Below are 25,496 nucleotides of genomic sequence, written 5' to 3'. Positions count from 1 at the left end.
GGAAACCAGTGAAGAACTCAGTAATCTCCCTGAGTTAAAGAGTCAAAGATGGAAATTTGCAGAGGTCAAGATAACTAGAACTGACAGGACAGAGCAAGCAGGCAGAGGGAGAAGCAGATGAAGGGCTTTGCATGGAGTTCCCTGAGTCTTAGGCTAAGTACAAATTGTCCCTGCACGGGGGAAATGCCGTGGGGCAGATCGAAACACTTTCAGGGAAGGAACAGTTACTGCCAAACTGAACAGTTCCGCAAACTCAGAAGCATGAGGAATTGTATTCCCATCAGCCAAAGTGAAGAGATTTCATTGAATTCATAGGGTGTTGGGTAGAGAGTCCAGACATGCCACACCTTACAAGTGGGTTAAATTGGTCATAGAGGAAAGGCTAGACCAACCTTGAAAGAACTTAAAAACAAGTCTTAAAAGATCAAAGTGATCTGCAAGTAAACTACTAATAACTGCTTCCCATAAAAATTCCAACACTCTTTATTAGGTGTTCTTTAAAGCCCCTTTCAGCCTTGAAAGTCCATGATTTTTTATGTTAACCAGCTGATCTTTTTTAGTTTTAGCTTTATTGAAGTGTAATTGACATATATAAAGTGTACACTGTGGTGATTTGATATATGTATACATCGTGAGAGCGTTCCCAATCTAGTTAATTAACACATCCATCACCTCACATAATAATTATCTTTTTTTCTTTCGTTTCTTTTTTGGTTAAAGGTCTATTCTAGCAAATTTCTTGTAGCTGTGTAGGGACGCGGTAATTCTTCATTGCCGCCACTGGGTGGCACTTCCAGGTTTTAAATGCCCTTGCCTGGCGGCAGATTTGAAATTCTCTGGGCTCTGGGAGCTGGTGATGGACAGGGAGGCCTGGCCTGCTGCAGTCCGTGGGGTTGCAAAGAGTCGGACACGACTGAGCGGCTTTTTCACTTTTAAACCCATGTTTGAGTGTCTTGTATAGAAGAGAGTATTGGTTACTAAAAGCTTGTAAGATCTCATTGTCTCCTGAAACCCTGGGATGTGGGTGGAGAAGTCTGCAGCAGACTCACCTGGAACATTAGTGAGGGGGGGGTCCCCATACTGTCCCTCCTTCTAGGCTCCTGACTCACCTGCCTTCTCCCCTCAAGGGGTCCAGTTAGGAGACCCCCAGGGCTGGAGACACCCTGAGCAAGTTCCACACAGCACAGACCCTCATCTTTAAAGTTAGGGTCACAAGATCTGCCTTCTTTGTATACTCCAAATGTGGGACACCCCAGAACGTCTTATTTCTAAAATAGAGATCCCCAGGCTTCATCTCCCGGGATCCTGATTCTGGTTAGGGTGAGGGTATTTCCCAGGCTACTGGGAAGACAAAATAAGACTCTGCAGGATTTGGGGGAAATCAAGTGAGGCCGTATATGCAAAGTTCCTAGTGCCACGTGCCGCACAGAGTAAGTGTGGGCTGATCGGGAGCTTTAATTGTTTTTACCACCAGGAGTTAGCAGCCCAGGTGCCCATGACTCTGTCTGTATATAGTAGATACCAGTGTGTGCGTGTGTGCTTATTCGTTCAGTCTTGTCTCTTTGGGACCCCATGGACCGTAGCTCACCAGGGTCCTCTGTCCGTGGGACTTCCCAGGCAAGAATACTGGAGTGGGTTGCCCTTCCCTTCCCCAGGGAATCTTTCCAACCCAGGGATTGAAGCTGAGTCTCCTGCATTGCAGGAAGCTTCTTTACCATCTGAGCCACCAAGGAATCCCAGATGCCTAGTAAATGCTGTCAAATGAATGAAAAAAACCTTCCAGGCCGACCCTGGGGGTGGAGGCTCCAGACCCCATTTGCAAGGATGAGGGAAACAGTATGACCACCTTCCCCACCAGAACTCCTATCCTGCCCACTGAATCTCCAGCGATCCTGGTTCGCACATGCATTCTGGAGATGAGAGGGGAGGCAGGGATAAGGGTGGGGGGTGGGGGGTGGAGGGTGGGTGGGTGGAGGGAGTCCATCCTGAGAAGACAGCAGCCTGGGAGAGTCTACCCAGAGCCCTAAAGCCAGGCGAGGCCACGGCTCTGCACCCTGGCCCCAGGGGCTTCTTGGGAGCGAACCTGCGCTTCCTGTGTCACGTGTATTACATCTGTGACAAGATCCTCTATGAGTTTCCCGGATGGCTAGCGGTAAAGAATTTGCCTGCAATTCAGGAGACATAGGAGATGCAGACTTGATCCCTGGGTTGGGAAGATCCCCTGGAGAAGGAAATGGCAGCCCACTCCAGTATTCTTGCCTGGAGAATCCCATGGACAAAGGAGCCTGGCGGGCTACAGTCCACGGGGTCGCAAAAGAGTCGGACACGACTGAGTGACTAAGTGTGTACGCATGCACTTCTATAACTAGAGGGCCCCAGTCGCCTGGGGGATGAGGAAACCGCAGACACGGCCCAGCAGCGGGCACCCTGGGCGGTCAGTTGGGATGCAGCAGCAGACAACTCAGGGTGGCAGGTGGGCCAGCCGCGCTCCCAGCGGCTCACCGGCTGGTTGGAGCCACTTCTGTGTCGAATCTCCCTCCCTTGGGCAGAGCAGTTCTGTTTGTCCTTCTAAACCTCAGCGCTTCCAAGAACTAAACCTGAAACCCCTGAGGCACGAACTGTCCCAGCGATGTGCCAACAGGAAGCCACTGCTGCCATCCAGAGAAGGGGCAAGTAGGAGGCCCACCCTCCCGGAGTGTTCCCACCAGCCATTTGCCATGTGATTCCCCATGGCCTCCAGCAGGGGGCAGCCTGGCTGAGAAATTGGGGGCCATGCTCTCCCAACCGGGTGCAGGCTTCTTTAGGTGTGCTTCCGGGCGTCAAAATAGGACAGGGAAGCCTGGCGTGCTGCAGTCCATGGGGTTGCAAAGAGTCAGACACGACTAAACCACAAGCATTGCTCCAGTCTTTGCTGTGATGTAACAAAACACCTGGAACCCAGCGGTGTTCATAAAGTGAAAGTCGCTCAGTCGTGTCCAACTCTTTGCGACCCCATGGACTACACAGTCCCTGGAATTCTCCAGGACGGAATACTGGAGTGGGTAGCCTTTACCCTTCCCCAGGGGATATTCCCAGCCCAGGGATCAAACCCAGGTCTCCCACATTGCAGGTGGATTCTTTACCAGTTGAGCCACAGGGAAGCCTGAGAATACTGGAGTGGGCAGCCTATCCCTTCTCCAGCGGACCTTCCCAGCCCAGGAATCTTTTACCAACTGAGCTATGAGGGAAGCCCTATTGTTGTTTTTACCACAATTCCCAAAGACACAGTGATGGAAAACGGCCACCACCACTGTACTGTATTCATGGACCCTCTGGGTCAGGAGTTGGGCACAGGGGCAGTGGCCCTTCTCTGTTCCTGGGTACCTGGGCCCTCCGCAGGGGCGACCCCAGTGACTGGGGTCGGAAGACCTGGGTCCCGGAATCCACGCCCTAGATGACTTCTTTGCTCCTGTGTGTGGCGCTTGGGATGGACTGGCTCCTCTGGGCCCGCGGACGAGAGCCCCACCAGGGGCGTCTCTGGCCTGGCAACCTCAGAGTAAGCAGGGTTGCAAGAATGAGTGTTCCCAGAAGACAAGGAGGAAACAGAGAGGCCTTTCTTCATCTAGTCTCAGAAGTGATGTTGCATCCCTTCCACCGTATTCTCCCTCTCTTTCTGGCTGTGCTGGGTCTTCACTGCTGCTCTCGGGCTTTCTCTAGTTACGGCTCCCAGGCTCCAGAGCACGGCCTCAGGGGTGGTGGCGCACAGTCTGAGTTGCCCCGAGGCGTGTGGAATCTTCCCAGACCAGGGACGGAATCTGTCCTCTGCACTGGTCCATCAGGGAAGCCCTTCCACCGTATTCTTTTGGTCCTCCAGTCACACGGGCCCATCCAAGTTCAAGGGGTGAGGACACAGACTCTATCAGTGGGAGGAATGTCAAATCATTTGTGGCCATGTTTCCAAACCACCACAGACATAGATGCAAAAAAATTACAAAACGTGAGTACCCATCATGAGGGTATTGCTTGATGAACTTTTCCAACATGAACCACTGGTATCGTTACTGCCGAGATCAGGAAATAAAACACTGTCTGAAAGCCCTCCTGTGTTCCCTCCCAGTCATTCGCCCCACCCTCATCCCCGATTTTTGACACTGCACATTACTTTCACTTGACTTGAACTGAATTGTATGCTTCACAATGATCGAATGTGTGTTTTGTGAATTTCACCTTGCGTGCGTGCTTCACTTGTGTCCGACTCTTTGCGACCCTCTGGACTGCAGCCCACCAGGCTCCTCTGTCTGTGAGATTCTCCAGGCAAGAATACTGGAGTGGGCTGCCATGTCTTTCTCCAGGGGATCTTCCTGACCCAGGGATCAAACTCATGTCTCTCTTTTTTTTGTTTTGTTTTGTTTTTCACCCTAGCAAACTTTTCATTCCCATTCTTCCCATCCCTCTTACAGTACAGGACTTTGAAAGAGGCTCATGATGTCAACTTCAGGAAGCAAATGTGCAGACACTGACAAATCTGCAAGACCTGGGCTACCAGGAGGAGATCCCACAGGGTCTTATATGAGAATCCTAGAGCCACTGTCTTCAGATAACCTGGCCTCTAAGCCCTCTCTGGGAGAGATGCTCAAGACATATATTTTTTAAAGCCCTGAAATCTAGCATTTTGGAACTAATGACTCCAAGAGAATTAAGCCCATACCTTTCCCTGCCACACTGACTTATAACATGTCAGAAATAAGTCCACAGAAACTAAACCAACCGTGTAATTAAACAGAATAGGAAACAGGCCCTGAAGAGGTGATGTGCCTGGAATTCCTATCTCCTAATCCCCAACAGCTCCTTTTTTTTCCTCCAGACTCAAGATCTTACAAGGGCCAAACTAGAACCGGACACATGCTGATCTAACTGCATTTAGTGGTTGTAGGGAGGGGCAGGCAAAAATCTAAAAAAGATACTATCTCCTTGTTCCCTATCCCCTACCCATCCAAGCCCTGCCTGCAGACGGGTCCGAGTCCCGACATCCTACTTTCAACCCTAAAGTTCTACCCCGGGCTTCAAGGTCAAGAAATTGTACCAAGAAAAAAGGAAGGAGGTACACGACCATTAAACGGGTCCTTAAACCCTTTTACCTGCCGCCTTCCAGGAAGAAGGGGCGAATCTCTGAGGAAAAGGGCCTGCAGATTCTGCAGCCCTCACGGTGGCCCCCTCACCCACACAATCCGAGGGTATTTTGCTCATCTTCCGGGGGACTGTGGACCCTGGTCGGGATCCTCCTCCCGGGTATATTCGAGGCTCCAGGGGCCTTCAAGCCCCCAAACCCTGCCCCACAAAGTCCTTTGAAGTCCTACCAAGTCACTTCCATGGTGTCGGGCCAGGGGGATGGGAGGATCAAACAAGTGAAATGCAGTGTGCTCCAGCAGCCCACACGAGGCGAAACCACCTCGCTAAAGCGAGCTCCGGCGGAGGGAGGCGCTCCGGAACTTACGTCAAACTCGTGTCTCTTAAGTCTCCTGCATTGGCAGGCAGGTTCTTTACCGCTAGTGCCACCTGGGAAGCTCAAGTTTTACCTTAACTTTTTTCACAAAGGGCGCACAGTCCAGATGTACCAGCCAACATGATATCCGAAGGATCGCACCTCAGATGTTGCTGATGCAAGTCTTCCTGTTATGCATAACTTGATCAATCACTGAAGCATGACTACTAATTAAGCTAATGATGTCAGAAATTAAAAAAAAAGAAAAGCATCGGTGAATACAGAGGCTCATTGACTAAACTGAATAACGTTCAAAGCAGGCCCTCATTGGTGAAATTAAAAGCACTGTTTTTTTAAGATATGTGGGTTGCTGTAAAATAGTTTAACCCCCCACCCACATCAGTACTGCAAAGGATATGAGAATCCACCACATTTCTAAGCTGCGCCCAAGGCTTGATTTTTATTAACCAGCTTTCATCCACTGATGTAGGAGGGCTTCTGGTTGTTTGATGATGGTCATAAGTAAGGCAAGGAATCTGGTCTCTAGAGTGTATGCCTGCCTCTAGTGAAGGCTTTGGTTGGATTTTCTAAATGGTGGTCAAGAGCAGGGACTTGAGACTTCATCAATTTATAGACTAGTCTGTCTGAGCTAGTCTATGTCTGCTTGCTGGGGAATGTTGGTTTAATAAACATCTTTTTTTTTTTTTTTTTGTACTTGCCTTGATACTTAAGGGCTTCCCTGATAACTCAGTTGGTAAAGAATCCGCCTGCAACGCAGGAGATCCTGGTTTGATTACTGGGTCAGGAAGATCCACTGGAGAAGGGATAGGCTACCCACTCCAGTATTCTTGGGCTTCCCTTTTGACTCATCTGGTTAAGAAACTGCCTGCAATGCGGGAGACCTGGGTTTGATCCCTGGTGGGGAAGATCCCCTGGAGAAGGGAAAGGCTACCCACCCTAGTATTCTGGCCTGGAGAATTCCATGGACTAGTCCATGGGGTCGCAAAGGGTTGCACATGACTGAGCGACTTTCACTTTGAAGCTTGAGGAATACTAGTTCCCTGACCAGGGATCGAACCCTTGCCCTCGGCAGTGAAAGCACAGAATCCTACCCCCTGGACTGCCAGGGAATTCCCATAATAAATAACTTTATGTTTAGGAGAATTTGGTCTGGGGCTGGCTTTCCTTATAATGTGATAACAAGAATGTGGGGGAGTAAACACCCCCCTAAACTTCTTTGACCAATACACTAACCAACCAAGTCAAGTCTGAGTTGTACCGGATCAAACTGGTTTAGGTGAATTTGCTCATACGGTTGCCCAAGTTTTCATCAGTTTGTTTTTCTTTTTAACCACTGCTCTGTAGGAGTGCCCAATGAGGTTCTGGATACTTTGTTGCATTTGTTGATATCTTCTTCCACTTGACATGTTAAACCTTCCATTACTTTTCCTTGCAATGTTGTTGTTCAGTCCGGAAGTCATGCCCAAGTCTTTGCAACCCATGGACTGCAGCCTGCCAGGCTCCTCTGTCCTCCACTATCTCCCGAAATTTGCTTAGATCCATGTCCTTTGAGTCAGTGATGCTATCTAACCATTTCATCTTCTGCTGCCCTTTTCTTTTGCTCTCGGTCTTTCCCAGTGACAGGGTCTTTTCCAAAGAGTTGACTTTTCTGACTCTTTTGTGATCCCATGGACTGTAGCCCACCAGGTTCCTCTGTCCATGGGATTTCCCAGGCAAAAATACTAGAGTGGGTTGTCATTTCCTCCTCCAGGGGATCTTCCTGATCCAGGGATCCAACTGGAGTCTCCAACATTGTGGGCAGATTCTTTACCGGGGAGCCACTAGGGAAGCCCTGTAATGGTACAAAGTAACATGCCTAACTCAAGGACCCATTAAATGTGCAAGATAGAGTGTTATCACTTTCAAAGAAACAGAGTATGGAGAGTTTGGTTTGGATGCTTTCATCTTCCTTGTTGCCATTAAACTTCAGGAAACTATCACTTAGGAGTTTTGGTGTAGTAACAAAGAATAATAACCACAATTATCTGAAAAAATGAAACAAACACTCCCCCGTTTTCCATTTATACATCCAACTACATTCCCAGCTATGGTTTGTCCAGTAATGAAAGCTATGGTCAAAGCTGTGGTTTTTTCCAGTAGTCATGTATGGATGTGAGAATTGGACCACAAAGGAAGCTGAGTGCCAAAGAATTGATGCCTTTGCACTGTGGTGTTGGAGAAGACTCTTGAGAGTCCCTTGGACTGCAAGGAAATCAAACCAGTCAATCCTAAAGGAACTTAGTCCTGAATATTCATTGGCAGGACTGATGCTGAAGTTGAAGCTCCAATACATTGGCCACCTGATGCGGAGAACCCGCTCACTGGAAAAGACCCTGATGCTGGGAAAGATTGAAGGCAAAGGAGAAGGGGATGACAGAGGACAAGATGTTTGGATGGCATCCAACTCGATGGGTATGAGTTTGAACAAACTCTGGGAGATGGTGAAGGACCGGAAAGCCTGGCATACTGCAGTCCATGGGGTCGCAAAGAGTCGGACACGACTGAGTGACTGAACTGAACTGACATTCCCAGTGGTCTTTGGAAGCCTGGATTTTCTTCATAGAGTTCAGAGAAAGCACAAATCACAGCATTCTAATGCAGAGACAGATGTGATATCCAAGTCTACTGTTAAGGCAGAGATGAAAGACGTGTGTGTGTGTATGTGTGTGTGTGTGTGTGTGGATGAAAGATATGCAGAAATGTAAAACAATGTTGGTCTCATTTATACTATTTATGTTAATAGGTAATGGCTTATTATTGTCATTTTAAAAAGAACAGATTTGTTGAGATATAATTCACATGCATAGACTTCATCCTTTTGAAGCATACAATTCAATGGTTTTTATTATATTCATGAAGTTGTACAATCATCATCACTATCTAATTTTAGAATATTTCCAGTGCAATGAAAGATGGCATGAAGAGACTTAGGAAGAGCACAGACACTAACAATTACTTCATTCGTCAAGGACAAAACCTTTTCCTCCAAAACAAATCAAAGCCCTGAGATTTTGTCTTATTAAAGAGGTTGAGAATGCCAAGATATGCAGGACTGAATGCCTCCAGAGATGGACTCAGACCCAGGTTTCTGCTCACTTGGAAACGTTTTTCCATTTCTGGACTTGGGTTCATTCTGACTTCCTAGTAACTTGCAGGTCCATGCTTCCCGGAGGGCCGAGAGACTGGTGCCAACCCATCTAGGCTGAAGGGCACACCTGTTCTCGTCTGAATGCCACAGAACCACAAGAGACTCACGCCTGCAGGCGTTTTCAGAGGGAGGACTGGCAAATTGTATTTTCCTAACATGGTCACAATGGAGGCTTCCCTGGGGTGCAGTGGCTAAGACTCCCTGCTCCCAATGCATGGGGCCTGGGTCCCATCCCTGGTCAGCGGATCCCATATACTGCAACTAAATATCCCGAGGGCCACAGCAAAGATCGAAATCCCCGAGTGTCATGACTAAGACTTGGTGCAGCCAAATAAATTTTTTTTTTTTTTACGAAAAGAGAACAAAATGAGAAATTTTTAAAAATCAATAGATTTTAAAAATGAAGACAGATGATCACAGTGTCACATATCCCATCTCACACACTATTTTTAGGTGATTTTTATCATGCCTCCATTGAGAGGGGGAGATTTTATTTTTTATTTTGGGCTGTGCTGGGTCTTCCTTGCTGTGCTTTTCTCTAGTGGCGAGTAGGGGCTACGCTCTAGTTGCAGTGCATGGACTTTCCATTGCCGTGGCTTTTCTTATTTCGAAGCATGGGCTCTAGGGCTCGTGGGCTTCAGTAGCTGTGGCATGTGAACTCAGTATTTGCGGCTCTCAGGCTCTAGAGCACAGGCTCAGTAGCTCTGGCACATGGGCTTAGTTGCTTTGCAGCATGTGGGATCTTCCTGGACCAGGGATCGAACCTGTATGCTTGCATTTGCAGGCGGATTCTTACCCACTGGACCACCATCCAAGGAAGCCGGAGGACTGGAGATGTATGTCCTCTCTCCTTCATGACTGTTCTAACCAATAGAGTCGAGCTGTGTGATTTCTGATCCTATTCATAAGAGGCGATGAAGTTTCTACCTCGCTCTCCCTCTTTGCAAGCCCGCCCTGGGAACTCAGAGACCATGCTGGGAGGAAGCGCAGGCCATTTGTAGGTGTTCTAGTCAACAGCTCCAAGGAAGGGCCAAGCATCAGCCAGCGTCAGTCCTTCCCTGGGAGGGAATAAGTCTTCAGATGGATTCTGCCCTCCAGCCTCTGAGCTACCCCTGCTTGCACCAAGTGGATCAGAGAAGGGACTTCCCCATGAAGGTCTGTCCAAAGTGCAGACTTGTGAGCAAAGTAAATGTGTTGTTTGGGCCTTAGGTTTGGGGATAGTTTGTTACACAGCAATAGGGAACTGGAAAGAAGTCCTGGAGGTAAAACACATTTGATTTCCCCTGTGAAATGCAAAGGGGCTTCTCTGATGGGTCAGACGGTAAAGAATCTACCTGCAGTTCAGGAGACCCAGGTTCGATCCCTGGGTCGGGAAGATTCCCTGGAGAAGGGAATGGCAACCCACTCCAGTATTCTTGCCTGGAGAATTCCATGGACAGAAGAAAGGTAAAATCTCCTGTACCCATCCTCCAGGAATGTTAGCGAAATAAACACACTCGTGGGATGACACAGGCAAAATGTTTTCGACGGCTCTGCAGCTACCGCAGCTCCCCTCTTGTACCGCTCCGTTACAAGCAATCATGTTTGTTTTCTGGTTACAGCAGTTTTGTGTTGTCATTGTACAACATTCAGAGAAGTGAGAATTAAAACGGTTGACGGAAGTGGTTGGACCCCTAGCAGTTACAGTGGTTAATAATTTGACCCCGGGCTTCTCTGGTGGCTCAGTGGTAAAGAATCCGCCTGCCAATGCAGGAGACACGCGTCCGACCCCTGGTCTGGGATGATCCCACATGCCGTGGAGCAACTAAGCCCGTGCACCACAGCTGTTGAGCCTGTGCTCTAGAGCCTGGAAGCTGAAACTACTGAGCCCACGTGCCCCAACTACTGAAGCCCCTGCACCCTATAGCCTGTGCCCCACAGCAAGAGACGTCACCACAATGAGAGGCCCGTGCACCGCAACTAGTGAGGAGCCGCCACTTGCCACAGTTACAGAAAAGCCCGTGCTCCGGCGAAGACCGAGCACAGCCAAGCAATAAATAAAATTATTTAAAAAAATAATAGTTTGGCCCCTCTCTCTTTAGTTTTTTTTTTTCTTCTGTGTATAGAAATGTATTTTACAAAATATCGGTCATATTTGCACAGTAGTATTGATGTATATGTGTGTTAGTAGCTTAGTCATGTCCGACTCTTTGTGACCCCATGGACTATAACCCACCATAGTCCTCTGCCTGTGGGGATTCTCCAGGCAAGAATACTGGAGTGGGTTGCCAGGCCCTCCTCCAGGGGATCGTTGCGAACCAGGGATCAAAACTGTGTCTCTTTGTCTCCTGCATTGGCAGGAAGGGTCTTTATCACTAGTGTCACCTAGGAAGCCCCAATAGGGATGTTAAAAACATTTTATTTGATCACTTTATTTACAAACTTAATTTTTCCCTAATTAAATATGTGTGTGTGTGTGTGTGTATGGGACTTCCCAGTAGGGATGTTGAAAAGGTTCTATTTGATCAATTTATTTAAAAATTTAATATTTTCCCTAATTTTATATATATATATTTCGGGAAGATCCCCTGGAGGAGAACATGGCAACTCACTCCAGTATTCTTGCCTGGAGAGTCCCCACGGCCAGAGGAACCTGGTGCGCTCCAGTCCATGGGTGGCAAAGGGCCAGACAGGCCTGAACGAATAAGCACACAGGCCTCTCCAGATGCTCAGAATCCCTGCCAAGACCCCTTGTGCCCTACACACCCCAGTGCCAAAGGCTGGTCCTGGGTCTCAGGTGCCCACAGCCAGCAGTGGGGACAGGCCCTGGGCAGCAGCCCCCAGGCAGTCAGAACAGAGTCAGGACAGAGTCAGAACGGAGTCCTCAGGGGCAGAGTGGTGTTTACAAGATTTTCTCAAGGCTTGGCTGACGTAACAGCCATCCACATCGGCCTTCCGCAGGGAATGACGTGTGTTTTTTTTTACCATGGTATTAAAATGCTGACTTATTTATTTTCAAGCTTCTTTTTTACTGTCTTGTGTTTCACAGAAAAAGTCAGAGTCCCCAAAGTGGCGCTGGTGTCTTACCACAAGAGAGCCAGGAGTTCCTCTCTGCTTGCTTGCTTTTTTTTCTGTTTGCTTATTTGTTTTTAGTATTTTTAGTATGTTTTGGAGACATGTCTTTACAGCGAGTGTTTAAAAGTCAGCTCGCCCTTCCCCGCGCTCCCTGAGGGCGCCTCCCCCTCCCCCAGACCTCGCGGCCAGGGGCGGCGGGGGTGCCTCCCGCAGTCCCGGGGGCGCGCGGGTGTCACTCGGGAGCGCTCGGCTCCCCCCACCCCCAGTCTGTCGCCGGCCGCGAGCGCCGGCAGTCGGGGCACTTCTGGGGGACGAGAAAGGAACCGCCAGAACGGTAGTGAAACTTTCGCCCGCTGCCGTTCCCGGAGGACCCCAGGGTCCCCGAAGCCCCCGGGGGCGGGCGGAAGCTCAGGGTTGATCCGAGGATCCGCGCGCGCTCGGCCGGTCGACATCCCCGGGACAGGCGGGCACCTGTGGCCTCCGGGGCGGGCGGTTCCCGAGCCACAGCGCCTCCTTAAAGCCGCGGCTCCGCCCCGCCTGCCCACGGTTCCACCCAACCGCCGGGTCCCCGCCGTCTCGGCAAAGTGTCGCAGAGTCGCCAGCCGCCCAGGAGCGCGCTGTCCGCCCAGCCCCTGAGGCTCCGGATCCACCGAGGCCATGGCCAGCGAGGAGCTGGCGAGCAAGCTGCAGCGGCGACTGCAGTGGGAGGAAGGGGATAGAGGGCTCCAGCCCGCGCCCGGAGCCGCCCCAGACCCCGAGCCCCAGCCCCAGTCGCAGCCGCCCGCCTGGGCGCCCACCGCCAGAGCCGACGCCGAGCTGAGCGCCCAGCTGAACCGACGGCTGGACATCAACGAGGGCGCGGCGCGGCCCCGCCGCTGCAAGGTCTTCCACCCCTACTCGGAATTCCCGGAGTTCAGCCGCCGCCTCATCAAGGACCTGGAGAGCATGTTCAAACTGTGAGCGCTCCGCGCCGTGCGACCCCGGGGACTCGGGGACCCGGAGGCCCGTAGGGAGGGGGCGGTGGCAGTGGGTCGGTATCTCGGAGTCCCAGGCCCCGCTTGGGGTGGGACGGAGGGGGCCAGTGCAGGGGTTTCGTTATCATTTAACCCTAACGTCCCCCAGATCCCGCACGCCCCCAGTGATCCCGGCGCGGCGGTGGTGGGCGATCCAGCCGGGCTGGGACACCAAGGGCAGGAGCTGCGGTTCTCCCTGACCCGGCTCAGAAGTTCCGCTCGGGCCGTCGAGCCCGAGTCCCGGGCTCAGGGGTCCAGACGGCGGGTCCCGCCCCCTCCGCCGCCAGGGCTCGGAGATTTTGCCCAGCGCGCAACTTCTAGGAAAAGGAGACGTGCTGCGCCTCACCTGCCAACTTTATCTCCCGAGGGAGAAATTAGCCTCTTTGTCCTTTATCTTTTTAAAAACAAAGGAGGAAACTTATCCTTGGATGCCGCGCGGGGTTTGATGTACCCGCTGAGACAGAGAACTGGGATTTTGTTAAACTCTTCGCAGAAGATCAGTACGTTCCGGGAGCGAGCGCGTTTGGGGAGCCTCCCAGGGGCGTCGCCTTGGCCGTGTTCCGCGTTCTTGCCTCTTGGGCAGGAGGCGCCCGTCGGAACCGGACACGGCAGCTGGCAGCTGGTCCGGCGGGGGCTCATTCCGGTCGTGCCCCTCGGGGGAGCCCCAACCCCGGACGATGGAGGCAGCGTTGCCTGGAGGCTTGTACTAGTAGTTGGCCTCGTAGTCTGGCAGCTCCCCGGGCCTCAGTTTCTTCATCTGGAGAGTGGGGAGAAGAAATCATCCTGCCTTTTAAGGCCAGAAAGTATTTTGCACACCATAAGCTCCCAACTGAGCTATTAATATTTGTTGGAGAATTACGCCAAGACCGGGAAATGCCTGGGGGGACCGGAGGCCGCCGGCCAGGTCTTGCTTGGGGCCATTTAAAAAGCGCTTGGAATGTGTTTGTCCTACCCGCGGAGGTTCTATTTAAAGGCGCTGTGGCCCGCGCAGTGTGGTGGGAGCCTGAGTCCCTTGCTGAGGCAGGACTGTGTCCAGCTCCAGCCTCGGCACCGAGGTCGGCAGATTGGTACCCACAGCCACCGCGTCAACTCGGCTTCCTTGACACTCTAATTTCCCGGTCCCTGCTTCCAGGCTTTGTTCTCTGGAGTTAACACCTGGTGGGTCTAATTTGGGCCATTAAGGAGCCCTGGGGCTTCCCAGATAGTGCTCAGTTCAGTTCAGTCGCTCAGTCCTGTCCGACTCTTTGCGACCCCATGAATCGCAGCATGCCAGGCCTCCCTGTCCATCACAAACTCCTGGAGTTTACTCAAACTCATGCCCATCGAGTCGGTGATGCCATCCAGCCTTCTCATCCTCTGTCGTCCCCTTCTCCTCCTGCCCCCATTCCCTCCCAGCATCAGGGTCTTTTCCAGTGAGTCAACTCTTCGCATCAGGTGGCCAAAGTATTGGAGTTTCAGCTTCAGCATCAGTCCTTCCAATGAACACCCAGGACTGATCTGCTCTAGGATGGACTGGTTGGATCTCCTTGTAGTCCAAGGGACTCTCAAGAGTCTTCTCCAACACCACAGTTCAGAAGCATCAATTTTTCAGCGCTCAGCTTTCTTCACAGTCCAACTCTTACATCCATACATGACCACTGGAAAAACCATAGCCTTGACCAGATGGACCTTTGTTGGCAAAGTAATGTCTCTGCTTCTTAATATGCTATCTAGGTTGGTCATAACTTTCCTTCCAAGGAGTAAGCATCTTTTAATTTCATGGCTGCAGTCACCATCTGCAGCGATTTTGGAGCCCAAAAAAATAAAGTCTGACACTGTTTCCACTGTTTCCCCATCAGGAAACAATAGTTAGAACTGGACATGGAACAACAGACTGATTCCAAATAGGAAAAGGAGTATGTCAAGGCTGTATATTGTCATCTGGCTTATTTAACTTATATGCAGAGTACATCATGAGAAATACTGGGCTGGAAGAAGCACAAGCTGGAATTAAGATTGCTGGGAGAAATATCAGTAACCTCAGATATGCAGATGACACCACCCTTATGACAGAAAGCAAAGAGGAACTAAAAAGCCTCTTGATGAAAGTGAAAGAAGGGAGTGAAAAAGTTGGCTTAAAGTTCAACATTCAGGTGGCGCTAGTGGTAAGACAAAGAAGAAAGAAAGAAAGTGAAGTCGCTCTGTTCTGTCCGACTCTTGGTGACCCCATAGACTGTAGCCTACTAGGCTCCTCCGTCCTTGGGATTTTCCAGGCAAGATTTCTGGAGTGGGTTGCTGTTTCTTTCTCCAGGAAAGAAGACATAAGAGACGTGGTCTGAACCTGGGTGGGGAAGACCCTCTGACCCTCCTCGCATGGCAACCCACTCCAGTATTCTTGCCAGGAGACTCCCATGGACAGAGGAGCCTGGGGGGCTACAGTCCCTAGGATCACACAGAATTGGAGATGACTGAAGTGACTTAGCACAGCACGGAGGGCTGAGTCGAGACAGAAGCCTGTGCCTGGGGCAGAGACTGCAAAGTGCACGGTTTGTCAGCACCCCTTTAGCTTATTTGGGGTTATGCCTCCCCTGGCATACTGTTCCCCGACTGACCGCTCCCAGGGCCCAGTGGTTCCTCTCAGTCCAGGTGGCTTTAGAGAGGGCATCACAGGGACCATCATATTCTTCTTGCCTTGGGGTCATTTAGATTTCTTTTATTTGTTTGTTTTTATTATTATTTTTATTTTTTCCATAGAACAGTCTTTGAAAGGCTGTTTGTTTGTTGGCTGCCTAAGAGTAATAAAGGGGGTCCACACAATCAGAAGGTTGGATGGCATCACAGAATTGATAGACATGAGTGTGAGCAAACTCTGGGAGTTGGTGATGGCCAGGGAGGCCTGGCTTGCTGCAGTCCATGGGGTCTCAAAGAGTTGGACTGAATTGAACACAATCAGAGGAGCTTGGGAGATCAAGCAAGATGGCACTGATGAGGAAACAGATGCTGAAAGAAGGTCAAGCTAAAGGGCAGGCAATATGTGGTCTAGGGTCCTGAAGAACTGGCAGCCTAGTCAAGTGTGGGACTTCTTTCTCCAGCACTACTGTGCCAGCCACAAGTCTAGGTGGGGTTTTCTGCCACTTGCAACCAAAACTGGCAGAAGTGAAAAGGGCATTAATGGGCTCAAGAAGTTAAGAAAAAAGAGCTAGTGTCAGGTATGGCTGGATCTGGGAGCTCAAATGATGCCCTCGGAGCTTTGTGTCTTTTTCTGAAGCCAGCTTCCTCTCTGTGTGGTCCCCCTTCTCAGGTGGCTTATCCCTGGTGGTGGCGGTGTGGCCACAGCGGCTCCAGTAGGCCCAGCGGGAAAGGTAGCCACAGCAAAGGCCTTATCGAGTGTGTGTCTTTTGTAGCTTTACTGTTGTTTCTGGTTGGCTCCGAATCTGTTGTTGCTGCCAGAGGAATTCCTTGCTCTGATTGGCTGGGCCTGAGCCACCTGCCCCATCCCTGCGGTGACTGGCAGAGGGTTTGGCAGTGGGGCTCTTGCTGAGGAAGCAGGTGGGTGCAGTGATGAAAATACCACCTTCCAGTGAAGGCCAGGTAGCTGCTGTGACTGCCAAGGGCAGGGACCACTGGGGGAATCATGCTTTCCCTGATGGTGGTTTGGAAAGACCCCTCCCTCCCCACCAAATGTAGCGCCGTGCTGTGCTTAAGTCGCTTCAGTCGTGTCCGACTCTGCAACCCTATGGACTGTAGCCCACCAGGCTCCTCTGTCCATGGGATTCTCCAGGCAAGAATACTGGAGTGGGTTGCCATGCCCTTCTCCAGGGGATCTTCCCCACCCAGGGATTGAACCCGGGTCTCCTGCATTGGCAGGTGGGTTCTTTATCACTAGCATCATCTGGGAAGCCCCCCTTAAATCTAGTATCAAGACCCAATTATCCATTTTGAGTTTGGAGAAGGTACAGACAGAGCCCCCCACCCCCACCCCCATTCCAGGGTCATTCACTGTGATCGTGGGCAAGTTGTTTAACCACATTGCGCTCTTCATCTGTAAAATGGGGGCAGCTGTTTCTTTCAAGTTTTTTTTTTTTAAGTTTTTAAAATTTATTTTTGGCTGTGCCGGGTCTTCGCTGCTGCACAGGCTTTTCTCCAGTTGCAGTGCCTGAACTTTTCACCACCGTGGCCTCTCTTGTTGTGGAGCACCGGCTCTAGGGCATCAGGGCTTCAGTAGTTTCGACTCCCAGGCTCCAGAGCACAGGCTTAGCAGTGCTGGCTCACCGGCTTAGCTGCCACATGTGGGATCTTCCCAGATCAGGGATAGAACCCACGTCTCCTGCACTGGCAGGCAGATTCTTTCCCACTGAGCTCCCAGGAAAGCCCTCTTTCAAAGGTTTGTTGAGAACAGAGAGGAGTGGGTGACAAGGAGTTCCAAGTCAGTCTGAGACATGAAACAGGGGCATTTTGCTGAGAGCTGTTCCCAGCTTTGGCTCCAAGCCCCATGTCGGTGTCTGAAACCCTCCCTGCCCTGCTACCCACACCGGCACAAACAGGGACTCCTCGGCCCTGACCCCCGTGAGTGGCCACCTGAGCGTGATGGGGTCCCCCCCTCAGGGGCTCCTGCCCAGCTTTCTCCCCTGCGCGGCAGCTGAAATCTTGCTCCCCTCACCCCACCAGGGTCAGGAGCTCCCAGCCTGGGGGCGTTTGTCACCTGGACGCTCTGACTCAGCTCTGCCCTTCAGTCCTCATCCCCCTCCTACCCAGGAAGGCTGCGGTGGGGCCTGGCATCTGGGGATTTGCCACCTGCTGGCCTGGCACTGCCACCTTCCTATCGGTGCCCTTTGCAGTTGGTGAGGTCCTTGATCCCAGCTTTGCTCGCAGCTCAGCCCAGCTTTCCTGCTGGCCCTCTTTCATGTTTCCCTCTTCCTGCTGTCCTACATGACTTAAAAAAAAAACTACATCTACGTAAGTCCTCTTGAAAACCTCATTTTTGTTCACAGCCCCCTTCACAAGCCAGTCACTCCTGCGCTGAACCTTTTCTGCAGCTGCTCTCTGAGGGCTGGGTAAGAAAAGCACTTCGTGGGGGTCTTCCAGGTGCCTGTGCCTCCTGGGCATGCTCACCCCTCCCCGATCCTCTCCCTGCCCTGTAAGTGTGTTGCTATGGCGTCACCTTGTCCAGCCAGAAGCTGGTCATTGCCACGTTTCTGCTGCACCTGAAGCATACCTCATTGTTGTTGTTCAGCCACTAAGTCATGTCTGACTCTTTGTGACCCCTTGGACTGAAGCACGCCAGGCCTCCCTGTCCTCCAGTATCTCCTGGAGCTTACTCAAACTCGTGTCCATTGAGTCGGTAATGCCATCCAACCATCTCATGCTCTGTTAGCCCCTTCTCCTCCCACCTTCAACCTTGCCCAGCATCAGGGTCTTCTCCAGTGAGTCGGCTGTTTGCATCAGGTGGCCAAAGTACTGGAGCTTCAACTTCAGAATCAGGCCTTCCAATGGATATTCAAGATTGTTTTCCTTTAGGATTGACTGATTTGATCTCCCTGCAGTCCAAGGGACTCTCAAGAGTCTTCTCTAGCACCACAATTTGAAAGCATCAGTTCTTTGGCACTCAACCTTCTTTATGGTCCAACTCTCACATCCATACATGACTACTGGAAAAATACCTCTTCCTCCCTTTTTCTACTTCCTTTGCTTTTTATGCTTAAAGTGAAAAAATATCGTGTGAAAAATCTCAAAGAACACATAACACATTAACTTGTTTTCTGTGCTTTCCATATTTTATCCATTGCAGAAGCAGTGTTGCGAGACTGTTAAGAACATGAACTTGGAGCCAGGCTCCCTGGGTTCAAACCTGACTCTACCACTTGCTACTTCAAAGGTTACTTTAGGCAGGTTACCTGAAGGCTCTGTGCCTCAGTTTCCCTTTCTGTCAGGTGGGGATAGAATGGCACCTGCCTTGTGAGATTATTGTGGGAATTAAATGCATTCATGTATGTGAAGCAGTTAGTGCAATACTTGGCCCATGGTGAGGCCAGTAGGTTTGAATCACTAATTTTCACAACTGTAATTTGGGTGGATATGCAGATTCTGTGTTGTCCGTTTTGTTGAACAGTTTGCAAACACTTTGCAATGTCTGGTTTGTCCTTTGAAGCTGATTTCTCCTGCAGCTTGAGCTGTGGAGCATGGACATGGAGTGTGGCCACTTGCTGGGTTATTGGTCCCTCTGGGACTGTACCCAGGGGGGTTTGTTGAAGGGATTTACTCACTGCACTGCGGGGTGAGTGGATGCGATTCCTAGGGCTGCTGTAACAAGGACCACAAGCTGGTGCTTTAAAACAAGAGAGATGTGTTTTCTCACCATTCTGGCAGCTGGAAACTGAAGTCATGGTGTCAGCTGGGCCACACTCCCTCTACAGGCTCTAGGGAAGAATGCTTCATGCCTCTTCCAGCTTCTGGTGGTTGCCAGCAATCCTTGGCATCCCGGGCTTATAGACACATCACTCTAGTCTCTGCCTTGATAGCCTCATGGCATTCTCCCTGTGTGTTATCTTCGTGTGGCCTTCTTGTATAGACACCTGTCATTGGATTTAGGGCTCGCCCGAACCCAGTGATTTCATCGTCGATTTTTTTTTGGTTGTGCTGGTCCTCGTTGCTTTGCCCAGGCTTTCTCTCACTGTGGCGAGCGGTTCACAGGCTCCTGGTTGCGGAGGCTTCTCTTGGTGCAGAGCACAGGCTCTAGGCACATGGGCTTCAGTAGTTGCAGCACTCGGGCTCAGTAGTTGTGATTTCCAGTCGTTGTGGCCATGCTGAAGGACATGGGGGATCTTTGTCCCCCAACCAGGGATCAAACCCTCGCCCCCTGCAGTTGAAGTGCAGGGTCCTAACCATTGTACCACCAGGGAATTCCACAGTATGGCTTCATCCTAATTCACTTTACCACGTCTGCAAAAATCCTATTTGCAAGAGATCACATTCTGCAGTTCTGAGTGGCTGTGAATTTTGAGGGGACCCCCTTCAGCCCGTTATTGAGGGTGGGCAGAGGTGTCCAGTTCATGTGCACCATGACTGCCTCATCCTGACCTCCTGGGAGAGTGCAGTGGTGGGGGGGAGGCCCTGCCAAGGAACCCTTGGGTTCAGGAACGTCAGAGTCGTAACCACATTAGGTTATTTAGGTGATTTAGGAATTGTCTGAGACGTAACCCAAGCTAGAATGATTCCTACCCCAACAGAAAGGGGATCAGATGGAGTTGCCATCTAACTGCAAAAAACCAAACAAAACCAGCAGAAAACCCCAACTTGTGCCAGGAGTGCACTTACTTTCAGCAAGAATTTCATTTCTAATCAGTCTCTAGATCCAGATTGTGATGTCGCCTTTGAGTTCACCCAGAACCTGACTTGACCAGATCAGAGTATGCCCATTCTTTTTGTCTGGGGCTCTATTCGCATAGACATTGCAAAACGTGCTTTGATCTCTTAAATACTATTTAAAAGTGTTTTGCCTAGGGATTTCTTACATGTTCAAGGTTTTAAAACCCCCTGGATTCTTGCCAGCCTGTGAACACAGTGGATCCTTGGAGTGAGGGTCATTTGTCTTTATATTGTTGGGACCTGGTGTGTTATAGAAGAGAGAGAATTTTCTAATGAGTGTGGGAAGCCAGAGGCATCACCAGCCCAGCCAGAAAAAGTTCCCTTTCCTTCGCCAAGCGTGTTACTGGATAGCCTGGGCCCAGAGAATAGTGGCCTGATTTTAAACGAAGAGGGAGAGGGCCCTGAAGGAACTGACTCCACAGTGTGTATCCAGCACTGTAATAGGAGCTGGTGGAGCGGTCAAGGTTAGACAGGAAATTTTAATTACCCTGGGCTTATCCAGAGGCCCCGTTCAAAGGGAGGTAACGAGGGCAGCCATTAAAGGCAGGACCCAAATACAGCATCTTAAAATGCAGCAAACTAAATGCTTGTGTTTCAATTCCCCACAGAGAGGGTGGGGAGAGGAGCGTTTGGCTATGGGAAAGTTGTCTTTTTATTCAGAATCCGAAATGATGATGTCATGGACGCCCCGTCACCGCTGAACTCCAAAAAGGCGGGGCTGTCCTGGAATTCTTCATTTCTCGTCTCCCCCAACCCCAGTTTCTTTTTCTTCTCCCTCGATTTTTCTCTGAGGAAGAAGGAGGAAGAGATGTGGAGATGCAGGGCTGGGAATTTGCCAAAGGGGTGAAGAGAGTCACGTTAAGGAGGTTTACTAGGGAAGGGGGAGGGGAGGCAGCCCACCACTCTTATCTGTGTCTTTCGAGTGAATTGCCTTCTACACAGAGAAAGGTGGGTGGAAATAATCGGACATTAAGTGCTTCTTTTTCCCCCTTCAAGAAAGGCAATGGCTTCTGACTCTCCTGATTGTGTCTTGAGTGCAAAGTGATCCACCTTAGAGTTGAAATTCCCTCACCTGCACTGGATTATGCACGTTTAACTGTTTTGGTTGAAGGTGGGGCAGGAGAACCCAGGGCTTGTCTGAATTCCTGGCAAGTGGTCAGCCAGAACCCAGCCAGGTCGGCTTCTGTTGGAGGCCTTGGTCTCTGGCAGAAAGATGCTGTAACTGGGAACTATTTCTTACAGGGGTTTAAGCGCTGGTTTTCTTTGCCCTGCTTGGGTGACGTGGGAGGAGCTGGAAGGAAGTGGCGCAGTTTTTGACAGTTTTATCTTTGCAGAGAGCTTCCTTCTTTCTCATTCCTTGCTCCTCACCTCCTCTCTTGGGGACATCTCCGCCACCCTCCTGATTACTGAGCATCCTGTTTTGTGAGAATTCGAGGGACTTATTAAAATCCTACATAAGGCAAAAATAAAAAGTCTTTTTCCTTTTCTCCCTTGCAAAATTAATTAAGTGCCTGGTGTCAAAGCTTCAGGGCTTCCCTGATGGCCAGCAGTAAAAGAATCTGCCTGCAATAAAGGAATCCACCTGCCAATGCAGGAGACTCAGGTTCGAGCCCTAGATCGGGAAGATGCCCTGGAGGAGGAAGTGGCAGCCCACTCCAGTGTTCTTGCCTGGAGAATCCCATGGAGAGAGGACCTGGCGGGCTACAGTCCATAGGGTTGCAAAGAGTCGGACACAGCTGAATGAGTGAGCACGTGCGAAGCTTTAAGGTCCAGGGGACTCTAACCGTATTTACACCCTTAGCGCATAACACCTCCCTGCCCTAGTCTAACTAGTGAATAGAAATACCTTCCTCCACTGGATTTGGGGAGTTTGGTGGACATGGGCTACGTCATGCGCGGTTTTACAGTTCAGCTGACCCAGGGGGTCTCTCAGGATGTGTTGCATGAATCAAATCTCCGGAGCTAGTGGCTGCTGGGCCTGTCTTCTTGGGCAGAGATACTCAGTGGAGGAGCCCAGCACTCACGCTGGATTTTGCACAGCTCGCTATTGACTGCCTGCTTCATGGAGAGCTGTGGACCACGTGCACTCTCGAAGGCTCACACATTCCAAGCGACATGCTCACTCACACTCTCTCACACGCAGCATTGGCCTCATCATGGAGTCCTGGAACAAACCTCTGCCTTCCCTCCTGCTTCTGTGTCCCCTGAATGTTGATGACTGAAGGGAGCCCTGGTCTTAAGTCTCAGATGCTCCTTGGAAGGCCTGTGTACAGGGGGACCCGAGTTACTTGGAACGTGGACTGTGCCAGCCTGCAGTCCTGACCTGTACTCAGTGGCCCCAGGACACAGACCCGGGGCCCCCTGGTAAATCCTTCCTAGGTTCCCAAGCTGCCTGGACCTTCTGTGACCCCTTCGTCCGTGCTCCCACCCCTGGGCTCCTGTGGCCAGCACTGTCTGTTTGCCGATGTCTGCTTCTGTGGAATGGTAATAATGGTGATAATGATGAATCTCTTTCTCATCTCCTGTCATGACCTATTCATTCATTCAGCTTTCTCATTCATTTAGTGAAGCACATGCCAGGTACTGGAGTTGTATGGATTGATCTGGAGGGGTTTCTGCCCTTGAGATGCTCAACAAACTTTGAACAGTGGGATGGTTTGACCACAATACTGCTTGACAGGGAAGGATTCAAATCCCAGGAAAGCCATGTGTAAGACACCCCATGTAGCCTAGCAGACCCTGGGGGATGCTGCATTCAGGAGGGCGGTCATGGTCTTTCTGGACACAGCCAGGGAGGAATACCCAGCCAGGACTGGGAAGGGGTTTGGGCTCTTGATGGATCAAAGGCCTCTTGGAGCCAGAGGATGGGGGCTGGGAGCTTGAAGTCTGGTGGGGACCTGCTCGACCTCAGGGGGCAGAAGGTGGGCCATGAAGCTGCAGTGAAAGATATAGCCTTGATTCAGTGTAGAGAAGAAAGAACTTTCTCATGGTTGCAGTTGTGGAGCAATGGAAGGAATGATCTCAAAGGTTTTAAGCCCCTTTGTCTGGAGTTCCAATGGAAGGTGGGTGGTCTGTCTTCAAGGAGTGAGAGGTTTGTAGTAGGAAAGGGTTGGGAAGTTCTTGGGAGGCTGAGGGGTGGGCTAGATGACCTTCAAGGTTCCTTCTGGACCAGGGCTGGGCCAGCTTGGTCTGTAAAGGGCCAGATGGTAAATATACTTGACCTTGTGGGGTCCCTAGGGCCTCTTGGCCACCGTGATAGACATCTGCAGACAGTACGTCTAGGAACCTAAACTCACCAGCATGGCTGCATCCAGAGCAAACTTGGTGAGCAGGGTTTGCCTGCAGGCTGTAGTGTGCCAGCCCCTATTCAAGGCAGTTATTTTGGAAACTTCTGAATGCTGAGCCCTGTGAGTCTTGGTGGCCTCTTTTATCCCCCTCTTCATTTCTTGGCCTTTCTCCCTGTCTGTGGCCCGGGGTTTCGCTGGCTGGGGTGGACCTCAAGCCCCCAGGGGAAAAGGAGCCAGAAGTGGATGTGGACCACAGAGTGAGCCCAGAACCCAGGACCCAGAGTTGCTTCTGGAAGATTGTTGCTGGAGCAGGAGCAACAGGTCTGTCTGCTTCTCTCGCCAACTCAGAGGACCAGGCAGCTGGGAGCCCTTGGAAGGGCTGCCTCGGTGCTCCTTCCTCTGAGCAGTGGCCAAGGTGTGTTTAAGCCGGGCTGTAGTCGGGGAGAACTTAGGGACTTCCCTAGTGGTCCAGTGGTTAAGACTCTGCCCTTCCACTGCAGGGGGCACAGGTTCAATCCCTGGTCAGGGAACCAAGATCCCACAAGCTGAGTGGTACAGCCAAAAAAAAAAAAAAATGGGGAGAGAGAGCTTAAAAACTCCAGATGAAAAGGAGAGTGAAAGCTAAGTTGGTTGCACTAAGACCTTGGCCTTTGGTGTCTGACTTCTTGAGCCCAATGGTTAGAGGCGGCATTCTTCATCTCAAGTTTTTAGACCAGCACACCACCACCCCCCCGCCCCCCCACCAATGCTCCTTTATTATCTTTATCATCTCTGATTTCTTCATCTTTTAGGAGGTCTCCAGGTGGAGAGGCGGGAGTGCTTGGGGCCAGCGCCCCCTTTGGTGGGCGTCTCCTTACACTAATGGCTCTTGTGCCCTTTGAAAGTGTGGCTGTCTGATGTTGTCTTGCTAGCGGCCCTTCTCTGTGGGGAGGCGTTTGTGCAAGTCGTGGGTGGGTCGCTGTGTGTGTCTGGGGGTGTCCTGACCTGGCTTTGCTTTCTTTCAGTCCCAGTCTGGCGGCTCCATGTGTTGCTAAATGAAAGTCAATTCTTTGATTTTTGGAAGCGAGGACTGGGTGGTCTGTCCCTGTGCAAGGCTGCCTCTAGTTGACAATACATCCTCGCCCTCTGCCAGCTCGGGTCAGGTTTGCAGGAAGTAGAAGGATGTCGTTCAGGACTTAGAAACTCTCACGTGCCCAAGGCTGGCCCCGCCGCCCCTTCCTGGTCAGAATGGCAAGGGACCCCAGGGCTGTGGTTGATCCCAGCCTTGGGGTGTCAGCTCCCAGGGATCCCCCGGCCCCACCTGGCACTGTGCCTGGGATGGTGGACCCTGGTCATCAGTCCTCTACCAACGAGGTCTGGCTGATGACAAGCCCGACTCAGTGCCCTCAGGGACCGGGTGAGCTCTGTCCCAGCCTTGGAGAGGTGCTGGCCCTGATCCTGTGCAACTCTGTCCGTCTTGGCCTCGGTGACAGGGTCTCTGTCCCCTGCCTAAATGATGCGTGCTCCCCGCACCCTTGCCTGCCAGGGCCAGCTGTAGGAGATTACACTCTGGTTGATTCCCATCTCTCAGAGCCACTGCTGGCAGAGCACCTGCAGTTCTGTGCGGCACTGTTAGCGTTTCTACATCGTCAGCGTGAGGAGGTGGGTGCTTTCAGCATCCCGTTTTAAAGATGGGGAAACAGGCGCAGAGAAACTAGAATCTTGCCCAGCATGACATCTGTGTAAGTGGCAGAGCTGGGGTTTGAACCCAGGTAGCCCGTGTTCTTGTCCCCTGTGCCACCAAATCTCAACCATCCTTTAAAAAAAAAATAGCTAATTTGTTTTTGACAGTTCTGGGTCTTCACTGCTTCCCAGGTGGCCTTAGTGGTAAAGAATCTGCCTGCCAGTGCAGGCAGCACAGAGATGCGGGTTCAGTCCCTGGGTCGGGAAGATACCCTGCAGAAGGGTCTTCCTTGCTCTGCTCCGGCTTTCTCTAGCGGTGGTGAGCAGGGGCTGCTCTTCGTTTCTGTGAGCAAGCTGCTCGTTGCAATGGCTTCTCTTGTTGCGGAGCACCGGCTCTAGGCGGGAGGGCTTCAGAAGTTGTGGGGCATGGGCTTAGTTGCTCTGCAGCGTGGGCGATCTTCCTGGAC

The 25,496-nt window shown here is 51.1% G+C and overlaps 1 protein-coding gene across 1 annotated transcript in view; it reads left to right on the top strand.

Annotated features, from left to right (window-relative positions):
- The first annotated feature begins 11,984 nt into the window (after window positions 1–11,984).
- The window catches only part of EFHD1 (EF-hand domain family member D1), a 43,576-nt gene continuing 30,064 nt past the window's right edge, over window positions 11,985–25,496 (top strand). Inside the window, exon 1 of the mRNA XM_020893936.2 lies at window positions 11,985–12,679. Coding sequence (XP_020749595.1) covers window positions 12,381–12,679 — 299 coding nt within the window. The 5' untranslated portion in view covers window positions 11,985–12,380. The remainder of the gene's footprint in view (window positions 12,680–25,496) is intronic.

Source organism: Odocoileus virginianus, chromosome 5, assembly GCF_023699985.2.
Source record: "Odocoileus virginianus isolate 20LAN1187 ecotype Illinois chromosome 5, Ovbor_1.2, whole genome shotgun sequence".
NCBI lineage: Eukaryota > Metazoa > Chordata > Mammalia > Artiodactyla > Cervidae > Odocoileus > Odocoileus virginianus.
This window is presented reverse-complemented; position numbering and strand designations above follow the sequence as displayed.